This window comes from Talpa europaea (assembly GCF_964194135.1).
Source record: "Talpa europaea genome assembly, chromosome: 10".
NCBI classification, from domain to species: Eukaryota; Metazoa; Chordata; class Mammalia; order Eulipotyphla; family Talpidae; genus Talpa; species Talpa europaea.
The window spans coordinates 56,739,410-56,762,838 of NC_140077.1; the positions used below are offsets into that span (position 1 = coordinate 56,739,410).

General features: G+C 33.8%; 1 protein-coding gene across 1 annotated transcript in view; it reads left to right on the forward strand.

Moving 5' to 3' along the window:
* PCDH15 (protocadherin related 15) overlaps positions 1 to 23,429 on the forward strand; it is a gene marked incomplete at both ends in the record, with an annotated part of 665,703 nt that overhangs the window by 625,827 nt on the left and 16,447 nt on the right. Inside the window, 3 exons of the mRNA XM_084244834.1 lie at positions 9,407 to 9,583; positions 19,191 to 19,409; positions 22,622 to 22,774. Of these exons, the coding sequence (XP_084100960.1) occupies positions 9,407 to 9,583; positions 19,191 to 19,409; positions 22,622 to 22,774 (549 nt within the window). The remainder of the gene's footprint in view (positions 1 to 9,406; positions 9,584 to 19,190; positions 19,410 to 22,621; positions 22,775 to 23,429) is intronic.

The following is a 23,429-nucleotide window of genomic DNA, read 5'->3' on the forward strand; positions in this document are numbered from 1 at the left end:
TTATCAAATGCTATTCTAAGAATCCTTCAACTTTAAATAGAATAAAAAATATGTGATCGATAGAATTATAAAGGGTTTCATGGGACCACTTAGAGGAAGACCAAGATACCAAAACAGGTGTCACCATGAGAGAATTAGAAAAATGACTTGTTCTTTGGTACCGTTAGACCTTAAATAAAATATGCATAAGATTAGTTCTGATGTGATTTAAATTAACTGAGGCTAACTTCTGCAAAGGTAACTTTATTGGGAGGCCATTGGGAATTGACAATATCAATACAAGGATGAAACACAGACTGGGAAATAGTCAAGAACAAGGGCTGTACCAGGGGCCTGGGAAGCAAAAAACCACATGAATAATAGGTAGATTTGCAATTTCAGTGTGATGGAATATTGTACCTCAATTGGATGAGTTCCAACCATTTTAAACTCTTGTCTCTGACTAAAAAACAAATCCAAAGAGCAAATGGAATGATCTGATCTGGTTTTGTTTGTTTTTGCATGGAGCAAAGGCAGGACAGTATCACTGATAAGTTTTAATGGATACAAGTATTGGGACAAAGATAATTCCTCAAAATAAAATAAGGGTTTTTTTTTTTTTAGGGTGACAGCATGTATGTTTTGCAGCAAAGAGGAGCAAAAAAAGAAATATGTCTACTTATAAAATGGAAATGTTAATGCCGTCGTTTAATCCTTATCTCTCTTCGACTCTTACAAGCACTAAATACAATTCTATGGTACAGATAGCATGTTTCCAAGCACATGATTTATTGTATTACTTTTTTTCATTGATGAATATCTGTTAACAATTCTGTGTGATTCCAAGAAAAAGGATCACATGTCTTTGGATGTATGTTATACCACACACCACTAAGAGCCCACAGAGTCCACCATAGTCCATAGGATACGCTCCCCTTATATCCCCCAATCCCGCTCATCCCTCCTCAGTTCTAGCACTGTATTTATAGGGTTTGGTTTGCTTTCGTTTTTTTGTTTGTTTCCACATGAAACAACATGTTTTCTGCCACATGAGTGAAATCATAAGTATTTCTTATTCTCTTTCTGACATTTTCTTTAGCATAATCCTCTCCAAAATTGTCAGAAATTGTTCCTTCCAAATTGTCACAAACAAGATTTCATCTGTTTGTCTTCCTTGAAATGTCTATATAGATATTTTTAATTGGATTATGTTTTGATTTTCTTGAGTTGTATAAGCATTTTGTAGGTCTTGACTATATTATGTTTATAAACCATACAGTCATAATCCATTTATCTGTCCTTGGTCACTTAAGTTGTTTCCATAAGTTTGCAAATAGTGCTACAATGAACATAGGAGTATGCATATCCCTAGATCTACAGTTAATATATATCCCTAGATCCATTGTTAATATTCTGAGAAACTTCCTTAATGTGAACCAGGGAGGCTGGACCTAGTACATAATTTTGTCCATGCTGAAATAACTGCTCAAAGAAACACTGTGGTTTCCGTTTGCCAATGAGTAGGCTGTATACAGAATGATACTTCATTACCAAAATGAAAAGTGGGAGACTTGATTAGGACTTGCTTGATTTGTTTGTAATTCTTAGTTGCAAAAATACTTTCAGAGATTATTTATTATTTTACAGTCCATTTGAACATTTTTTAGTGTAAATTAGCAAAATTATACATGTAAAAAATGCAGCGAGTACTTTTAAAATTTTGAGACTTTGTAACTGATATACAGTAAGAAGAGGAAAATGAGGAAAGGGAATATTTTGTTGCATGTATCATTTGAAAAAAATATTTGCATATCACCTTCTTTGACTAGTGAGATGCCAGTGCATGATACTTTATCACCGGACTCATTTAAATCACTAAATTGTAGCATGAAAAACAATTTCCTTTAGCTTTATTATGTGTCATATAAAAACAAATCTGGATTGGGGGGAAGAAGCTTTATTTAAATGAATTGTTCTAATGAGAGAGGAAGGACAGAAGTACTAAAGGAGGGGTTTGTTTAATAGGGAGAATCCCCTGACCCAGTGATCTGTCAATTCTCAAAGGCTAGGCACAAAAGAGCTTTTGTTTTGGGGGTAGAAGGAGTAAATAAGAATAGAAAATAATGTGTGTATTGAAGTAGGAGATGGGTCAATAGATCAGAGTGTTTCTTTCTCCCTGATGTCAACATGTTCTGGAAGGGGTCTTTTAAAAAGGCTAGTAAGTGATCAGGCTAAGAGTGGGTCAAAGTTAAGGGACTTGCAAGAAGACTAATAACCTAGTCAAAGTTTGGTTAACAAGAAGCTTGTGCTAATTGGTCAGGGGGCACAAAGCTTATCAGCTAATCACCTATGGGGCAAAGAATAGAAATTTGCAAGATCTGTGTGGGGTTTTGTTATAAAGAAACAAAGGGCATACCTGAATTTTATATAAGTCATAGAAAGAAGAATGATTGTTTGCAATAAGCAGTTTCCTGGAACCAAGAAGGAACAGTGGACTTCTTAACCACTGCTATTCACCAGGTGTGTGGGATTTAGGTCAAATTTCAAAGGGGGTATTGTCTAAACCCAAATCTTCTATTTCTAGGAACATTATTACTCAGCATGTTTTAATATCCTATTCTGCCGCGGACCAGCGCAGCGGTAGACTTGCAGGACTGTCTCAGGATTTGAGAAACTGTGAGGATGGTCAAGGAATCGGCGCATAAATGACAGACAGACACACAAATGACAAACAGACACACTTCAAGAGTGAAGATCTGAATGTAATTTGTTCAAAATCATCATACACTTTTATACCATTTCAAACAATAGATGATTTCATACAATTTTAATTCTTTCTCAGCATAAAATACTTTGTAAGGCATAAGACATTTACTTTATTATTCACGTGCATGTGATCGCTGTTCCATGACATGACACAGTAAACAATCTCCAGGTACTGAATCTACACAATCACTTTTGCCTACACTGAACAGCATTCTTTAAGCTAGCTTTTCTTGATTCGTATCCCAAAACCACAATGATCAAAAAGCATTAATATTTACCTACTGGCACCTCCTACTTTTAGTGATCACGAGCAATATATTTTCTACATAAGCATTTTGATTTTTATGGTGTTGTCTCATGTGAGAAGTATTATGATTATTATAAAACTACCATTGCCACACACTATTTTCTTTATCATGCATTTCCTGAAACTAGTTGTACACATATAAGGAAAAAGCAAAGTAAGTGAAAAAGTAGTATGATTATAGACAGGTTGCTAGGTTGCTACTTATTCTGAAACAATGGCTATTTGATTAATGGTAAAACTGCTTTGTCGGTAATTCCATCAGGCTTGTTTGCAGGTGACGTTCTTAGCAGCCTTGTTTCCATCAAAGGAGGGGTCAATTACTGCGGGCTTGTTGCCTAAATTAGGCTTATAGGCATGTGTGCCTTGTTTGATCTGAACGCCAAAGTTTATCATGATGAAGCCCCTCGGGGACTGCGCCTGTCTTAGGTCGTCAGGAGTCACAGACATGAGGCTGGCCAGTGCCTTCTTTAGTCTGCCCCCGATCTTACCCGTCATTGACTGTCCAGTCCAGCGCACAGGGGAAGGGGGTCTTACTCACTCTGATGTGTCTGAGTGAAAGCCTCCCTCTTTCCAGTAAGTTCACTGGCGTTCAGCGGCAGAGGCTGCCGCACTATTCAATGTTTTATGTCCAAGTAGTACTTTTTATTAGACAGTCCCAATATAGTATGCATTTTCTCAGGTATTAAGTAACTCAGTAATTATGAAATTATAAAATATATATCCTCATCTCCTTTACAAATCCACAAAGAACACTGGATTTCTTTTTTAAAAATTGATATTAATACTTCTCTAAAATAATGTTCCTATAATCTAACCCTGAGGGGTAGGGAAGGGCCCTCAAAGATTAAGAAAACCAATCAAAATTTTATTTGAAAATGTCACGCATAGGAAGTCTCACAAGGACTATGGGAAGGAGGTCGGGATATTTTATGGGGCATTAGCAGGAGAGGGTTGGCTGAAGTTCAGCTAGCTTTGAGAACAGGAGTCTTGTTCTTATAGATTAATAGTCACTGAGTAGTCTTAGTAATCAAGAGGGCTATAGAAGAACATTTAAGGGCCAGAGCCTTCCCTGTTGGTGCGGCGGTTGAACAATGGGCTGCGAAGCTGCCCGCAGCCTCTGCAGCACCAGTTCAATCCCCAGCCGCCAGCGAGCGTTCCACAAGGCACACAGACCTGCCGCGCCCGCTGCTCCTCTCAGCAGTGTGTTTCATCAGTCTGCCGGTTCTGCTCCCAGCTCTGGCTCTGGTGAATTCTCTCACCCTCCCGCGCTTCTGACTGTACCCAGTGCTTGTATAAATAAATAAATAAATCTTTAAAAAAAAGAACATTTAAGGGCCAAAGCCCAAAGTCATATGCATGATTGGGAAGGAACACCTCCAGGGACCAGGACATGAGTGGTTCATAATGAGTAATGTTCAGTGCTTCAGAATATTTCATAAAATACTATATTCTGTAAATACATCTTTATTATCATTATAATTATTGCAATAGAATGCATTTCTCTCTACATTATATACCTAAATTACCTCAAATAGTATCTTTAGTATAGTGGTCATGCCTACTTCCAGTTTTCTTGAGATGTCAGTTTTAATGCCATATTGTAAAATATTGTGCCCATACTTCTGCCACCGTGAAAATGTTTCTGCATATATTAAACATCTGAATTCACATATAATCAACTCTGATAGTTCAAGGTAACTGAGATGAAACAGACGAGGAATTCAATGCAATAGAAGTAACCTGAATTCTGAAAAGATATTATCAACTTTTAAGAGACATCTGTGACTATATGTATATGTCAAAGAAGATAATAAAGCATTATAAATTGACAGCCAAACTTTATTCTCTCCTCTGTTTTTCTTTAAACAAAGATCTATAAAAGTTGACCTATGTCCTAATGAACAACTATGAAAGGCCAGCACTTATCTAGATCAAACTGTAATTAATATAGTATTTGTTCAGTTAAACATTACACTTGCTGATTTAGTTTAGAATTTTCTCTTCCATATTTAATCAGGCATAATAATAATACAGATACTAGAAGTTGATTACATGGTTCATATGTGACTAATAATCAAGGATTATGTTATGCCTTCTTCCAAATTATTGATCAGAGTACAGACATTTAATAAAACTCCGATTTCCTTAAATTACTTACTAAATATATTTCCTGATACAAAATATATTTCCTGATTCTACTCTTTTTTTTAATATCTTTTTTTTTAAAGATTTATTTATTTGTTTATACAAGCACTGGGTACAGTCAGAAGTGCAGGAGGGTGAGAGAATTCACCAAGCCAGAGCGGGGAGCACAGCAGGCAGAAGGACCGAAGTACACTGCTGAGGGGAGCAGCGGGTGGCAGGAGATGTCTGCGCGTCATGTGGGACCCTCCTCTGGTGGCCGGGGAGCAGCTGGGGATAGAACCGGTGCCGCAGAGGCCGCGGGCAGCTTCGCAAACCAGTGCTCTACCGCTGAGCCACCGGGGAGGCCCCCTGATTCTACTCTTGATGCCCACTTTTAGCTTGTTCTTATAATGGTTTGTGTACATCTTTTAACTGTAAAATAAATCATATTACTTTACTATTTAAAAGTCAGCAATAAATCCTTATTTCACTCAGAAAAAAGGCAATGTCCTCAAATCCTTAGAAATTCCCATATGACCTGCCACATCCTTTTCTGTTTCAGCCACATACTTCGGTATCAGGGCTTTTACAGATGCAGCTAGCAATTTCCTCTTCCTGGAACACTCTTGCACATAAAGTCCACTTCACTCATTGTCTCCTCAAAGTCTGCTCTAATATCAAATTCTCAGACTCTTCGTGAACACTGTTACCAATTTTCTTAGTATTTTTTTATCTTGTCTGTCTTGTACAATTAGAATGCAAGAGCAGAGGTATGAATGATCTTTATTTCATCCACTGACAGGTGCCAAGGGCTTTTAATAGTGATGGTGCATGGTATACATGCAACAGGTTTCTGTTGAATGACTGAAAGAGAATGAATGAATTTTTCTACTTAACTCTTACATGAGTATTGATTTACTAGACAATTGAGTCCAACTTAATTTTCTACATTTTCAAATTTTGAAAATCAAGATTTATAGAAAAGTTTTTTTAGATAAGAGGAAATAGTTTTTTTAATAGGACTATTTTATTATACCTATTATAAAAAATTTATTATGCCTATTATAAGACATCCAACCATGATAAAGAAAACTTCTATAAACATTTTATAGTAAACCTAAAATCATACCACCTGAACATTGCATAAATATAATTACAGGTATCCTACACACACACATATATGTGTGTGTGTGTGTGTAGGATATAGACATTACAGATGAAATAAACTTCTTGATAGATAGATTAGATAGTTACAAGGATGTGGATATATACACGTAGCTAGAACAACATAAATTGACAATTGAGTTTATCCTGGTCACATGGAAAAACTTCAAACTGAAGAGGGATAGTGCTTGGTCTGTGTGTGTGTGTCGAATTTGTATGTAATATATTCTTATGACATTTTATTTCAAAATGCATGTATGAGTTGGTTTGAGATGATTAAAATTTTGAAGTAAAATAAGAACATGAAGGCAATTTATTTTATATGTTTTCTAACATCATTTTTCATTTTTGTACAATGTATGCATTTTCACCTCCATTACAGTTCTCATGAAATTCCCACCACCCATTCACCCATGATCTATCACCATGGTCCATGAAGGCAATTTAAATGTTGATATTGATTTATATGAGTCAATGTTCAGTACCGGAGAGTTATATTTTTGAAAATCTTTAGGATACAATTGTGTATTTAAATGCATTTGAAGATCAAGGGCTAAAAAATCCATTCTCAAGAAATATTATCTATCTATATGTAATGTAATCTCTATATATGATAAATATGTGATGTGGCTAGAGATAGATATTCTAGAAATGCTTGGACATACAGGTATATACATGTGGAAAAAGATTTTTATAAAATATATTCTAATTTAAAAAAGTATTACATTTAGTTTTCTATATATTTATCAGAAAAATACATTGAAGGACTTCAAGTTTGTACAGATTTATCATAAGAGACATTTTATCTCTAAACTGTCTTAACATTTTGGAAAAAAGAAAAAAAATTTACAAAAAAGCTAGTTACATGTTTTAAATAATGTAATTCATTTTTAGACTTCATAGGCTTATGATCGCCTCCAACTATGAAAAAATTAGTAGTTACATCTTAATATTTCATGACTGTGATTTTGTATTATCACACACAAATATAGAAAAAGACACAAGTTCAATATATGTATCTTCATTATAGGAATACATAGTTTATGTACATATGAAGAACTTCCTTAGCACATATTTAATTAATGCGTTAATATACTATGGCAGTTACAAAATATTAAAATGTAGTATTGGAGCAGATAGCCACCTTCACAATATACTTAAAATGTACTCCCATTTGCTTCTGATTTGTGAACAGCACTAGTGAAAATATGCTTTCATAATAATTCCACAAATTCATTAACTGTATTGAATGAATTAGAAGCAGAGAAGAAATGTATTCATGCAAACATTTAAGACAAATTAATAATAATAACCATAATGATATACTATGGAATACTTGCCATGAGTTAAAACTGTGCAAAGATTTGAGTAAAACATTTGAACATGAACATCTTATGCAGTGGATGATAACCTCATTTGTAAAATGATTCTTTGAAATCTTAAAATTACTTATCTGGGGGTTATGTGGTTGATATGTTATAGTGTGGAAAACTGGTACCAAACCTCTGTGCTGTTAACTGCTATGTTACTATTTTTTGTTCCTCCTATAAAAGGTTGAGCATAATGAAGTTCAACTCTGAGACTGTTCTTATCTCTGTTAACTGAACATAAGCCTTTTAGAAAAAGAATCCCAATGCACGGATGAACAATGTTGGATGAGTCTAGGTTTCTTAGTATGGCATCCTCCTTGGGTTCTTGGCGGGACTGCCTTCTCCTAGAAGTTGGTATTGCCTGAGTGGATATATTCCTCCTGTTTACCACATTTTCTGTTCTATGTTGTTATTATTATTATTATTATTATTATTATTATTATTATTTTAGCTAAGTTCTTATCAGTGAGGCGGACCAGTGTACATGAGGAACTAAGAGAAAAGGAGAAGAGTTAATACTACAATAGAACAAACTTCAATTATGCTTGTCTAAACACACTAAAAATATAGTACAGCACTTTCCAATTTAGTATCCTACTCATTCTCTTAACAAGGGCAAACTAAACATATGCCAGACTCTTAAGGCAACATTTTTAATAGAACAGAAAACAGGTCATTTTTGGCATCTGAAGTAAAATTTATTTTCTGATGGATCTCAGGTCTATTACTCACAATATTACTCCTTCTTTCTCCAAAATACCTACCAGCATGGACTCAAGAAAGATCATTAGATCTACAGATAAATGTTAAAATATCTGCCATGCATAGTTATTAAAATAAAATTTTGTATGTGTCTATATTTAGTAATATTTATTTTAATGTTAATATGCAAGGATTAATAATATGAAGTTTTTAATAAGTAAAAGAACAGTAAGGAAATTGTTATCCGTGACAATATGGTTAAAAATACTTATATTCAATAGTTTCTACTTTTAGTTCAATTTATGCAATTAGAAAAACATGTGTTTTCCAGAAAATTACCTAGAGGTTAACATTATTTATTTCTTTCCTATTGAATATTACTGATTCTATGCCAAATGATATAGTTTTTACTTGTTCACATTCACCAGATAGCTTCTGAGATTTGCATACAGATTATTATCTTAACCTGATAAACATGCCATAGCAAAATATCCCTCCATTCTCCCATTGCTCTCATGTTCTAAGAGCCCTTATACCCTTAGCAAAAAACAGGTCTCCTACTCCTGCACCTTGACATGTAACACTGTGCCATGTATCACAAAACCTGGTGAAAGGTGTAATTTATTACACCAACCATATGAACTCAAATGTTCAAAACCCCATGACTCCTATAAAGCACAAGCAGCTTTATTTGTACAACATAGTTGGCAATTCCCACAAGCCACATAAAAGATCAAATTGTATCATAAATTAAAAGTCTCTAGACTTAAATAGGACATATGTGATGGCTTATTTTTACCTTATTCAGCTTCCAGCATCATTGGGAGTTAAATGCTGAAGAAATAAAGATTTTTTCCAAGGGTTCATATTCAGCAAGCAATAGCAAAAAACAGGCTGTCATCATTTTTCATTTACTAAATGTCATTTCAAGTTGAAGGCAATTTTGTCCCCCAGCAAGCCCATCAGAATGTCATGCTGGTGCTTTGATTTATAGGATTTTGGATCGCTATGTTCAGGAGCAAATTCCTGGTGCCAAGGTTGTGGTGGAGTCCATCGGTGCTCGCCGGCATGGAGATGCCTTTTCTCTAGAAGATTATACCAAATGTGATTTGACTGTCTATGCAATCGATCCCCAGACCAACAGAGCCATTGACAGAAATGAACTTTTTAAGTAAGTAATTTTATTGCCTATAGAAGCTCTCTGGTTATTACAGTATCACCATAGGTAATACTGATTTACGATTCTGTGTGTAAGCTCTTAAACATTAAAACTCATTAAATTGTGTTGAAAATGGAATGTAAGTCAAAAAATTCAAAAAGAATATGTAGGGTCCCTCAGGCCCAGGTACTGATATGTCCATGGGTGGGGTAGAGTGACTTCAGACGTCTGTTCTCCTTTTGGAGAACATTATATTTATGAGCAAGGAATGATTTCACTGACATTACTTCACATGAGTCCCCACTCTTGTCTCAAGGCCCTGGTTGTTTGAAAGGAAAATACAATTCTTCTCAGTGTCAGTAAACTTGATTTCTTTTTTTTTTTTTGTTTTTTTGTTTTTTTTAGTAAACTTGAGTTTTAAGAACAAATTTATCTGTCTTCAAGGTCTGTTGACTTAGCAAAAATTAAGTATCTATTTTTTCCCTGGACTAGGTGGTAGAGGCAGAGGGTATAATAGCTCCTCTATATGTCCATACCATATGAGATATTTCATCAATGGTGCAAATTTGAATATTTGAGTTATAAATCCTAAATATAAAAAAATATGAAACGGTTCGTATTCTCACTTAGAAGTTATTAACAAACAGCTTAGTATTTTTTAATGTCGGTTTGTGTTTTACTCTAGTGACACCTAGTGTCCAATATATACTTGGACTACAATTCTTAGATAAATTGAAACATTTTTAGTTAATATATTGATGTATAATCATGTATATATTCTAAATAGTGTAGTTTATACATGTATGTATACCATATATACCAAAATTTATAAAATTTGAACTTAGTTGCCCCTTGTCTGTATAAAGTTGTTCCTTGTCTGTATAAGGAGTTTATTAATATATAGATACACAAGTTTATATACCTATATATGCATTTATTTAGTAAATATCTAGTTATCCATTTATTAAAATTCCTGAATTATTAATTTAATTTGACTTTAAATCAGATCATCGACAAAATTTCACTACTGTGTTTTAGCAAAAATGAAAATTATTTAATATTAACTTATTTTTAAAAGATCCATAGTTCTTGAGTATGTTATTCATCAACTTGCAATCAACAGATATTTGGGTTATTAAAATGTAGTTCCTAATCACTGTGGAGAAATATGGTTAAATGAAGCAATGACTTCTTTTCAGGCTTTATAATCAACGACCAAATGAAGTATCATTTAAACCAACCAATATATGCCAATTTTAGTATATTTTGTTAATTAAGTTTATTTAAGAATATACTTTAAAATATTTTATATATTCCATTAATTGACATTATTAACATTTATTTAAATCCATAGCCATCCTATAATTTTTGCATACACTGGTTTTATCAAATATGATCGTTTAAATATAATGGAAGATTATTTACATTTATAGAATTTTTTCTGAATATAAAAACATCTATAGGTCTTAGGCTGTTGAATCTCACTTTAAATGGTAACGTAGAGCAGCTCCCCCGCCCATCTGTGACTATGCAGTTGCTTCTCTTCACCAACTTCCCTTTGCAAAGCAGCAGAAAGGCAGCTCTCCCGAGGACACTGGCCTGTTACTATGCAGAACTCTTATTACAAACCTGTACCTTTCAGGGGCAGCTCTTTCTGCCTGCTGTGTCTGTGCACATATATTTACTCTTCTTTCCCTTTTTATAATAAGCTTGTCCTATTGTATATATAATTAAATGATTGATTAAAGAATAACATAAAGATGATTATAATTTGAGTATCACTTATAAACATATTAAATGGTTTGGAAACTGAAACCATTTGGGTTTCAACTGAGAGTATCAAGTATAAGATAAACAGCCTTCATTCTAAAGTTTTTGCAAACCTAGATTACGTTGTGAATAGTAAAGATCTAAATTCAGCTGAATCACTCTTTTGGTCAGGAAGGAAGGGAAAAATAGAGAATAACTGTAAATCATTTTTCCAAATGGAACAGAGGATGATATGACCACAGAACATTAAAATTTTGCCTTAATCAGCTTCACCTTGAAATAATAGCTGAGAATCACTGGTTAATTTAAAATTTGGAATATTCTTTGAAATAATTTATAAAGAAATCATAAAGATATTTTCATAATCTAACACTAATAAAAATAGTATTATTCTCTCAATCTTGCCTTATACTAAGAACTAAATTTGTGAGGCAGCTGGAATTCTCAGGTCAGAAAATTAGAAACAAACACAAGATATCTCCTCCAAGGAGTTCAGACTGATTTAGAAAAAGGATTAAACTATGGCCAGAAAATGTTAAAGGCTTGTGAACGTATAGAGACAAATGGAATTACTTCAGTGACATGTTAATTACTTATTTTATTCAAAATGTTACAATTATTTTGATTTTCTTATTCCTGGTTATCTGAATATCTTAGATTTATTTTTGTTTTAAACATTTTAAACTATTTTTCTCTGGTTCTTTAAGCTTTCTTCTACTTGAATTTTTTTCTTTGGTTTTGTTTTCGTTATTGCATTTATTTCTAGATTATTTCCAGATAGTATCTCTTCAAATATTTATTTCCTACTGTCTCTTTCTTTCTTTTCTGGGACTCCAATTATAACTTTTTTTTCTCGTAGCTTTTGGACACTCTGTTCTTGTTCTTTTCCCACCACACTCTCTCTGTGCTTTACCTAAAATAATTTATATTGTCTTATTTTCAAGTGTACTGATTTATCTATATCAGCTTGCTGATAGCACCATTGAAGGGATTTTTCATTTTGTACTTTCTTTTTTTTTAATTTCTACCATTTCAACTTAATTATTTATTAAACTTTCTATCACTCTACTGAATTTCCCCATCAGTTCAAGAATGTTTTCACTTCTCACTAGATTCGACAAAGTATCAGAACCTGCCTGATAGTCCCAATATCTGGGTTATTTGTTGATCTCATTTTATTGCTTTCCTTATCTTTTCACCAGGCCCTACATGCCTGCACCACAGAAGGGGTCTCTCCATTCTCCTCTTTCTCCCATAGTGATTAACTGCTCTTGCTTACTGCTTGGTTCTACTCTTATTGTGGGACTACTTCTCTGTTCTTGTTTCATTTCTTATATGGCTAATATCTGAGATATTCGCAAGATTTTCTTCCCTTCTTTCCATGGCACTCATACTCTACTTCCTATTTTTGGTGGATCCGGTGCAAGAGAGTTGCCCCTTCCTAACCAGTAGTAGACTTCTATTGTATACAGGTGAAGGATGTTAGGCCTAAAAAGACTTCTCCTGCCCCAGGGACAGTGAAGTTTTGCTTATATCTCTTCCCCCAAAGCAGTGAATCTTTGCCTCTGTCCTGGGGATAGAACAGAGAGGACAGACCCCTCTCTATGGTGTAAGGAATACTACTCAGCAATCAAAAAGATAAACTTATTCACAGAAACATTGGATGGAACTGTAAGGGATTATGCTCAGTGAAATAAGTCAGAAGGAGAAAGAAAAATATTGAATGGTTTCACTTATAGGAGGTATATAGGGAAACCATACCAAAAAAAAAAAAAAAGACAAAACTACCAGGCAAACTATAAATTAGAGACATTCAGTAGGGTAGGGGGATCAAAATGGGAGGGAAAAGCACATGAGTCTATAGTGACCATTTACAGGTATCTTGGTGGTAGTAATTTTATGGGAATAACACCTAAGAAGAGAAATCAAACATAGTACAAAAATGCGTAACAAGGTAAAATATATACAAATAAAAATGGGGAAAAAAGAGTCAAAAAAAAAAAGTATCTTACTTTGTGTGAGATACAGGCCCAGGAACTACAAAATATCCCAATGTTAGCTTAATACATCCTATATCCCTGTATTCTGATGGGGATTTCTCTCTGTCTCCCATTTTGTCCTCGATATAGCCTATGGAGGTCCATGCAAGTGAGGGCACCACCCTTGGGTTTGTGTGTCTCTCATTCTAACCTGGTATACTCTTTTTATGATTTTAGTATTATCTGACATTTTCTGTTATTAGGACAGGAGCCACATTCTCTTGTGACTTTCTACATCCTAAGCAGAAAAATATTATACTACTTTAAATATATGGACCATATAATTTTTTAGAAGATAGGCAAATAGAATTTTAGTGTGTGCACCCTATTTATATGCCCAACTTATTTAACATTAGTCTGTACATGTGGTAAATGAGCGATGAAGTAGGTAGAGAAAATCTGAACTCTACTAGCTACTTTTAAGTATATAATATTTAAAAGCATACTTACACTTTATATTGGATGGCTACTAAGCTCTGATAAAGCTTCCTTAAAATTTCTAAGTCTAGAGAAAAAAGCATAGAGCAGCAGAATACTAAAATTCCCAATAAACAGAAAACTATGTTATCTAAATAATTGTGGAACTTTATATAGTGGAAATAGTGGCCTGCCCCTAGTATATTTCATTAAGATAATAACCTTTTCCAAATAGAATGCCATGGACAGATATGTTGGACATTGCCCATTGTGTAAAACTATATCTCAGAGACATAGTAGTAGTTAAATCATGTTGCTAGATACTAGGAAGGGATCTGTTCAATCCATTCTTAGACTTGAAAGAGTTTTTGACCATCAACCCAGTAGAGCATGGATAAGAATAAAGAGAAGATGGGCCTCCCCGATGGCGCAGCAGTTGAGCGCTGGGTTGCGAAACTGCCCGCAGCCTCTGCAGCGCGTTCAATCCCCGGCTGCTCCCCGGCCACCTGAGGAGGGTCCCACATGGCGCGCAGACCTCTCCTGCCGCCCGCTGCTCCCCTCAGCAGTGTACTTCGGTCCTTCTGCCTGCTCTGCTCCCTGCTCTGGCTCTGGTGAATCCTCTCACCCTCCCGCGCTTCTGACTGTACCCAGTGCTTGTATAAACAAAACAAACAAACAAATAAATAAATAAAACATGCCTCTATAAAAAAAAAAAAATCTTTAAAAAAAAAAAAAAGAATAAAGAGAAGAATAATATTTCTTCATTGATGTTAAATCTGACACCTTCCCCTAGTAGGATAAGTAAGTAGAGTTAAAGATCGGATAAGTAAAAATACTGAAAGAGAAATGAAATAGTATTTTCCGGACTCAGAGGTAGAATATTTATCTGGGAGAATATATCTCAGAGGGAGAATTATCTAATTATGTTCTTCCTGAAACCACTGGAAAATAGTTTTAACATTTTAGTAGCAAGCAAGGCAGTATGGGACAGTGAAATAAGGTGTGTGTTTTATGTATTGTAAATACTTCTGCTTCTTATAAAAGAACTGCATATAGGAATTGATCTTCAACACAGTGGTGGAACAGGTTGACAGACGTGTCTCCCCCTCAGAGCTTTTAGAATGTGCTAGTCTTCCACTCATGCTGACTCAGTGTGCTAGCACACATTCTACGAAGAGCCAGCCAGATTCCTTCATTAAGGATTAACATAGATGATAGGAAACATTAGAGATCTTAGTCCAATATCAGAAAAAGTATAAAACAAAAGCCTGCACATTCTTAAGAGTCAATTTTTTTCCACCTCAGATAGAAAATCTCTTAAAATGCATTTATCTTCTGAATTCAACTTTACTTGAAACAAGAAAACATGTAAAAAATTGACAACATGAGGTATACGTAAGAAGCTCATAAACATATTACAGAAAAAGCATGAAATACATCAAAATATATTTAGAAAATAATTAAGATCCAACTCAATAATTACAGGTATCTCAGAGGTAAAAAGTGTAATAGTTTTCACAGAAACAACCAGAAATATAATTAAAATATTTTATTGTGTTATAAAGGCAAAATCAATGAAAAGGTAGTCATGAGTCTTTGAAAAGTATCTGAATATGTTTAAAAAAACATTGAAGCAGAAATAAAAATGACTTAATTATAAAGGATCAAAAATTAGATGAGCTTTACACATCCCATCTGCATTATAAAAAGCCAAAGGCAATGGAATCAATACCACAGTATTGATTTTAAGGGAAAATGGTATGATTACAAATGTTTTACCTAAGTAAACTGTTCTTCATGTGTAAAGCAGAAAGATATTCTAGATGGAGTATGGGTTCAAAAGTGACCAATTTTTCTAATAAACACTTATAACATTTATCTAAAATTAGACATAAACCAAAATAAATGTATAAACAATGAAGCTTTTGTAGTATAAAATGACTAAAAATTATTCCTTTAGGTGGTCTGGCTAACATATATAAGAATGCACCAGAATTGTGGTATAACAAGTACATTCTGCCCTACAAGGGTTAACTTTTCCCTATAGTTAATAATCTTCCTTCCTCTGCTTCTGATCCTTGCCATGTTTTAATATTTGTGTCACAGTTCTTAATCAAGACTTAATTTTTAATTTATTAGTCTATCTGAAAGAGTGTTTTATTATTTTTTTCCTAGTACTTGGAACAATAGTTAATATTTATTACATTTTATAACATCTAAAAAGACCTGGGAAAAGGCAAGAAACATACTTAAAAAATTGTGAATGTTTTATGTTGTAATATGCAAACCTGTGTAAAAAATGTATAGAATTAAAACTAAAATTGAATTATCTGAGCTATTAAGTTTCTTAAATTGGAAGATAAACTCCCCAGAAGGATTTGTATCTGATATTAGGCATATATTTATTTTCCTATGTAGAAACTTTGAACAGTGTGTTAGCTAGATTTAAGGTCAGTTTGATCACTTGGAAAATTAGAATAACTAGTGTCAAAATGCTTAAAATAGACTGTAAGGTGCACAAACATGGCATCTTTGATTACCACTTTAATATTTTCATTCATATTTTCTATATTTTCAATGCATGTATATTGTACATTTTCTACATGTTCAATATATGTAAGTTCTTTATTAATGTATTCTAAAATAACATTTTTATTTTTATAATCACAAGTTTATAAAAGTATTAATAGCAAAAAATGATTAGAATTATTTATAGAGGTTGTCCTTGCATTGTGGGACTATAAGTAAGTTTGCTTTTTGAACTATTTTGTATTTTCCAATTTTCTTTTTTTTTTTATTAATGTAATGCTAGTTTACAATGCTGTATATGGTTTTGGGTAGAGGTTCACATCTTTTCAGATGTATGTTATCACAATATGGTTACCATCCAAGCACTCATAATCTTCCACTTCAGTCTATTAGGCCACATCCATTCTTTGTTTTCCTTTCAGTATTCTCAGTTCTTCAGTGAGATTTATAGGTTTCTTTGCTTAGCTGTTTCTTTTCTTTTCTTTGGTTTCTTTGTAATCCAAATATGACTTTCTTTACACTTCTGACTTATTTCCATAAGCATACTCTCCCCCAGTTCCATCCATGTTATCCCATTCTGTATATATACTACATCATCTTAATCCACTCATCTGACCTTAGGTACCTGGTTGCTTTCATAACTTGCTTATTCTAAACAGTTCTTCAATGAACATACGAGTATACGTATATACCTTCCAATTAGTGTTTTTGTATTCTTCAAATAGATACCTAGGAGGGAATTGTTGAGTCATATGGCACATCCATTTTTAATAATTTGAGAAACCTCCATACTGCTTTTCATTGTGGCTGGACCAGTTTATATTCCCACCAAAAATGTACAAGTGTTCCATTTTCTCCATATGTTCACCAATATTTTTTTTTGGTTCTGATCTTTATATGGACCATTTTCAGAGATGACATCTCATTATGGCTTTGATTTTCAGTTCCCTAATGATAAGTGATGATGAATATTTTCTTTCTCATGTGCTAGCTGGCCATCTGTATATCTTTTTTTTTTTTTTTTTGGAGAAGTGTCTATTTAGCTCTTCTGCCCATATTTTGATTGGGGGTTTGTTTTGTTTTTTGCTGACTTATATGAGTTCTTTGTAGATTTTAGCTGCTAGTGCGATGTATGATGCACACATATTATCTTCCTTTGACTAGGGTGTCTTTTTGATTTAATGATAGTTTATTTTGCTGTACAGAAGCTCTTTTTAGTTTGATATAGTCCCATATGTTTATTATTTTTGCCCGTGCATTCTTCATTGGAGTAGAGTCCCTAAAGGCATCTCTGAAGTCAGTGTTGCAGATTGTTGTGCCTGTTTTCATCTGTGAAATTTATTTTTCTGGTTTAACATCAAGTCTTTAATTCATTTTGAGTTTGTTTTTTGTTTTTGTTTTTGTTTTTGTTTTTTTTTAGTGGTCTGGTTTAATTCTTTTGCCTGTGGCTGTCCTGTTTTCTGAATACCATTTGTTGAAGAAAATTTCCTTTCTTCAATTTTATATTCTTGTTCCATTGTCATAAATTAACTGTTCATATGACTATGGATTTATTTCTGGGTTCTCAATTATTTTCCATTGATCTATGTGTCTACTTTTATTCCAGTGCCAAACTGTTTTGATTACTACAGCTTTGTAGAATGCATGAAGCCTGAAGTGTGAAATATTCATTCTTTTTGTCAAAACTGCTTTTGTATTCGGGGTCTTTTGTAGTTCCATATAAATTTAAGCAATGTTTGCTCTTTTCTTTGAAGAATAAAATTAAAACTTGGATAGGGACTGCATTAAATCTGTATAATTGCTTTGGATAAGATGAGCATTTTTACAATGCTAATTCTTCCAATCCATGAGATATAATAAAACATTTGGCCATTATAAGTAAAAATATTTAGAAATTGAAAAAGATACCTAAGATATGTTGTAGTTTTACGGCATTAAAAACACAATTGTTGTATCAATAGTGTACATTTTTTAAATATTGTTCAGATGTTCCTGAAATATTTGATTGAAATGTTTTATTAAAATTTATTAAAAATAAAAATTATTTGTTAATCAAATAATAGGTAATAGGTATAATATAGGTAACAAAATTTTCAATCTGATTGAATTAAGTAACAGCTATTCCTGATTTTGCTTTTTAATACAATGCCTATAACTGGAATTCAGTTATGAGGAAGAGTTTTCAAGAACTACTAAATTAAATTGACCTCCAATTCCTAGCATCCTGATTATAGTAATTTGCTACCTGCATCACTGATTAAGTATTTTCTTTATAGTCAGAAAACATCCTTTAGTTTGTTCATCCTTTGCCCATTAAACACTTGTCTTTATTTGAAATTTGGGGCTACTGACATCTTTTAAGGTGGTGGTGTAAAACATAAATACAGGTTTTGAGTCTCATGGTTTGATTGGTGTCTCAGATTCGTTTCCCCAATTATATAGTTTGTGATCTACAGTACATCAGTATATAATAATGTTCTGTTTTACATGATTTACAAGATTCAAAGAGATAAAATATTGAACTATGCTACATAACTAAGACTATTCTATTTCCCTTCACCTAAATAACTTACAGAATAATGTAATTTTGATAATCTCAACAGTGACATTAAGTTCAGTGCTGTCAATAGTTACTTTTCCAAGTTTGTAAGCATTTGAAGTATTTTTATTAATCTTTGATATGTATAGCTATGTGATTGCTTTTCTTTGTTGTTCTTGCTTTTTATACATCTTACCTATTCCTTGTTCATAATAAAATTTCTGTCTCAAAGAAAATATTGAAAGATGTAGAAATAAGGGTTTTATTTTTAAAATGACCTTACTCTATTAGTATCATTGATTTTACTATTTATCTAACAATAAAGATTTTTGGATGGCAAGCTACTCGATATCAATAAAGACTTTCAACCACATTATGGGGAAGGAGGACGCATTCTAGAGATCCGGACTCCAGAGGCAGTGACCAGCATTAAAAAGCGAGGAGAAAGTCTAGGATACACAGAAGGGGCCTTGCTGGCTCTGGCCTTCATCATCATCCTCTGCTGCATTCCTGCAATCTTGGTGGTGTTGGTCAGCTACAGACAGTAAGTATTCATAGATGCTAAACATGGATAGTTCTTCAAGAAGGCATTATCAAAACCATCTCTGATGAAATGACTTTGTAGTTATAAAATGTTGATGGTGAAACCCCTCTACAATTGTTGGCTCCCTTTTGCATCAAGTGGTCTTCCTTTAAGAGACAGAAATACAAATACCCAGACATTTTTCACAGATTACTCAGTGTTCCAGCACAGATTCTTAATACATACATACCCAATAGGAGTACTGGATTGCCTTCTGTGGCTTTGTCTATGCTCTTCATCATGTAAAAGCCTTGCGAGAGAAGGTAATAGAGCTCCTACCTTCTTCCCTCCCTCCCTCTTGCCTTCTCGCACAGCTTTTCTGGGTGGCCTTTCTAGAGGGTGTATTGTTACATCTGACAGCATATTTGGGTTGTACAGGATTAAATTTTTCTGGTTTCTACAAGCAAATACATACATTTAATATATATATATATATTTTAAAAATTGGGTTCTTCAAAATAATAACATAATTACAGCTAATTTAAACATCTGTATATGAGGTAGGCTGGTACATTATTCATTGATACCAGTTATGGGAAACCTTTGTGACAGAGAGCTACACATTTTGAGTATATCGCTGCTGACAGTGATTGGTGAAAAAATTGGAGAATTAGTTAAGGAGAGAGGTACCCCTGAGGCTGCCAGAAAATGAAAATAAATAACAGAAAGGAATCATAGGGTCCTCCCTGGTGGTGCAAGGTGTTATAGTGTCAGCACTATCAAGCAATCCACAGCTACTGCAGCATGAGTTCGATCTCCAACCTGGGAGGTGACCCACATGGTGCAGCAGACCTCTGCTGTCTTGCCTGCTGATCCCCTTAGCAGTGTATTTCAGTCAATCTGCCTGTTCTGTTCCCACTCTGCCTCTCTGGTGAATCCTCTCACATACCTCCACACCTCTGGCCTGTACCCCAGTTCTTATATGCATAAATAAATCTTAAAGAAAGGAATCATAAATCATAATTGCTTGACATAACAAACCCTAATAAAAATCATAAATTTCTATGCATCATTTTGAAATACCAATAGGAAAAGTCTATAATAGTTGATATATATTCTTAAACTGCTATCTTTGCTCTCTAATACTGAGAATATTATTAAATAAGGTAAGGTAATTCCCACCTTAGGTTGAACAGTATGCTTTGCATGAAAATTCTATAGGAATATTTTCTATTACAAAAACAATATGAAGTTGTAAATGTAACACTTAAGCTGGTATTTTGGAATTCAGAGTGTCCTACCAGATCAATTGATACGCCAAATCTAAAGCCTGTGAGAAAACGCATGCTAGATAAATCGTTTTAAAATTTTGTCATCAACTCAATATTAATTTTCGTGCTAAATTGAACTTGTATAGCAATATTCTTTCCCTTTCATCAGTTTCCCAAGGAAACTTTATTATATCCTGTTAACAAAAATATCAGTGAGAAGACTTGTATTTGGCACACAATGCAATGGCCAAAACTGAAGCACCCTGCATGTTAAACTCAGTGGACCCGAAATTTAGCGAAATAAGATGCTTACTATTTAAACATTTTGTAGTCACAGTATTTAATTATTTTTAGTTTAGTAATCAGCTAAGCACTATGAATTAATTTTAGTTACTTTTCTTATAGATTAACAAAACTAAGCAAAATGAGTTTTATACTGCTTATACTTCAAAAAAATTTCTAAATATTTAAAATCTTATTTTGTACCTTCATATTCTGATTATAAATAAGATCTGAATTTTGCACTTTCTTTTATATTAAATGTATCTCTGAAATTTTCTACTCATGGACACCTAAAAGGCAAATGTGAAGAGTGTCATGGATTCATTACCAAGGAATGGCACCTTCCAGTTCTAGCTCCAGCTACAAAGTGGGGGCAAAGTCTAATCACGCTTGCTGCCTGGTTCCATTCCTTTAATATTATTCAGGCACAGTAAATCAAGAAGCCACTTATAAAGATCAGATCATCTTTAATATTCCGCTTCTCTATCAGAGTTGAAATTCACATATGCATGTTTTAATCCAGTTTTTCTTATTCCATTTAGTAGATTTCTTTGTTTTCCTGTAATAAATGTTTTAACAGCTTGTATGACTATGACAGTAATAATTATGTGCTCACCATTTTCACTTTCTAAATTAAAATAGCTTCCCTTTTATGTCATTAAGTCTGTCATTATGTGTTTAACCAGGAAATTATTCATAATTTAGAATAAATCATATTTTATAATATTATGAACTCAATATTTCTAATGTAGTTTTCTCTTTTCTTACTCAATGCTTTCCTAAACAGGTTTAAAGTGTAAGTATAATTATTAATATTTTGCACGTAATGTTATGTAATACGAAAATTTAAAAATCCAGATAATACTGTAATGTAGTCATCCTGCTCAGAACCATGTATCATTTGTCTGTTTTGTATTTTCCAGAGGTGCAGACATTTTAGTTCAAATCCCCCATCAGTTTTCTAAACAGACTTTAACTGGTTTTACACAATTTGATACAAGTGGAGGAAATTTGGAAAACACAGTTGCTCTGATAGCTGCCACCTTTTAAGATCTTGGTTTTGAGGATGGAATTATCAGTTAGTGTCCAGAACATTCAAAAACAGCAGCCTAGATCTAATATAAGAATCATTCCTAGGAATCAAAAGGAAGTAAAGGCTAACCAAATCACCCCGAGCATGTACAGCTGTATAGCATCATTAAGCTATTCTCAAAAAAATGTTATAATTTTAAGTAAAATAACTTTCTTTAAATAGACCAGACAAATAATAAAGGAAAGTTATGTACCTTCCATCTGTCTGACATTACAAAAGATATACACTGAACAACTACCAATTATCATTCACAATTTCCCATTCTTCTCCCACTAATAGTATCATTTAACTTAATTTGCAAATGTTTCTACTTAATTTTCCGGCTATTCAAAGGCAGATATTTTAAAGTAGTAAGGTTACATGTGTTAAGGACAGGGGAAAGGTATAGGTAATGGGGGAAAGGTATAGGTAATGAAACCCCATTAGTGCGCTATTTCATTAGATATCAGTTTGTAATTTCAAATTACTTCTGTAAATAATTTTTAGCGTAGGTTCTTCCCATAACTACATTAGTATTAAAAGACAGGCTATTGGTCAGCATTCTATTTCTAAACTGAGTTTTACAAAACATCCTTACTTTATCAAAGACGCCAAGCTGAGTGCACCAAGACAGCACGAATCCAATCTGCACTACCAGCAGCTAAACCAGCAGCACCAGTCCCTGCACAAGTGGCCGCGCCCCCGCCACCCCCACCGCCTCCGGGTGCGCATCTCTATGAAGAACTTGGGGACAGCACAATGTAAGTAGATCTTTCGGGAAACAGATGGGTTTTTATGGATGTTGGGTGAGTATTTAATTTCAGCCTGATTAGAAATGCAGTTTGTGAGTCTTACTTTTTATCGTTTGTGAGCCTTTACTTTTATTTAAGGCAGAAAATTAAGATGAGATCCTAAGAAAGGCTAAATTGAAAAGTAATAATCGGGCCTCCCTGGTGGCGCAGCAGTTGAGCTCTGGGTTGCGAAGCTGCCCGCAGCCTCTGCAGCGCTGGTTAGATCCCTGGCCGCTCCCAGCCACCAGACCGGAGAAGGGTCCCACATGGCGCGCAGACCTCTCCTGCCGCTCGCTGCTCCCCTCAGCAGTGTACTTTGGTCCTTCTGCCTGCTCTGCTCCCGGCTCTGGCTCTGGTGAATTCTCTCATCCTCCCGCGCTTCTGACTGTACCCAGTGTTTGTATAAATAAATAAATAACTCTTTGGGAAAAAAAAAATAGATTTATTAAAAAAAAGAAAAGTAATAAAAAAATAGGCCAGCAAAAAAAAAAAAGCATTAAAAAATAAAAGAACAGCATTTAACTTAAGGAGACAATTTCAAATGAATTAAAATATTTAATCTTTGAATTGATTAATTCAAATGAATCGAATATTGTATTTCATCTTTGACTAAGAATCATGCAGA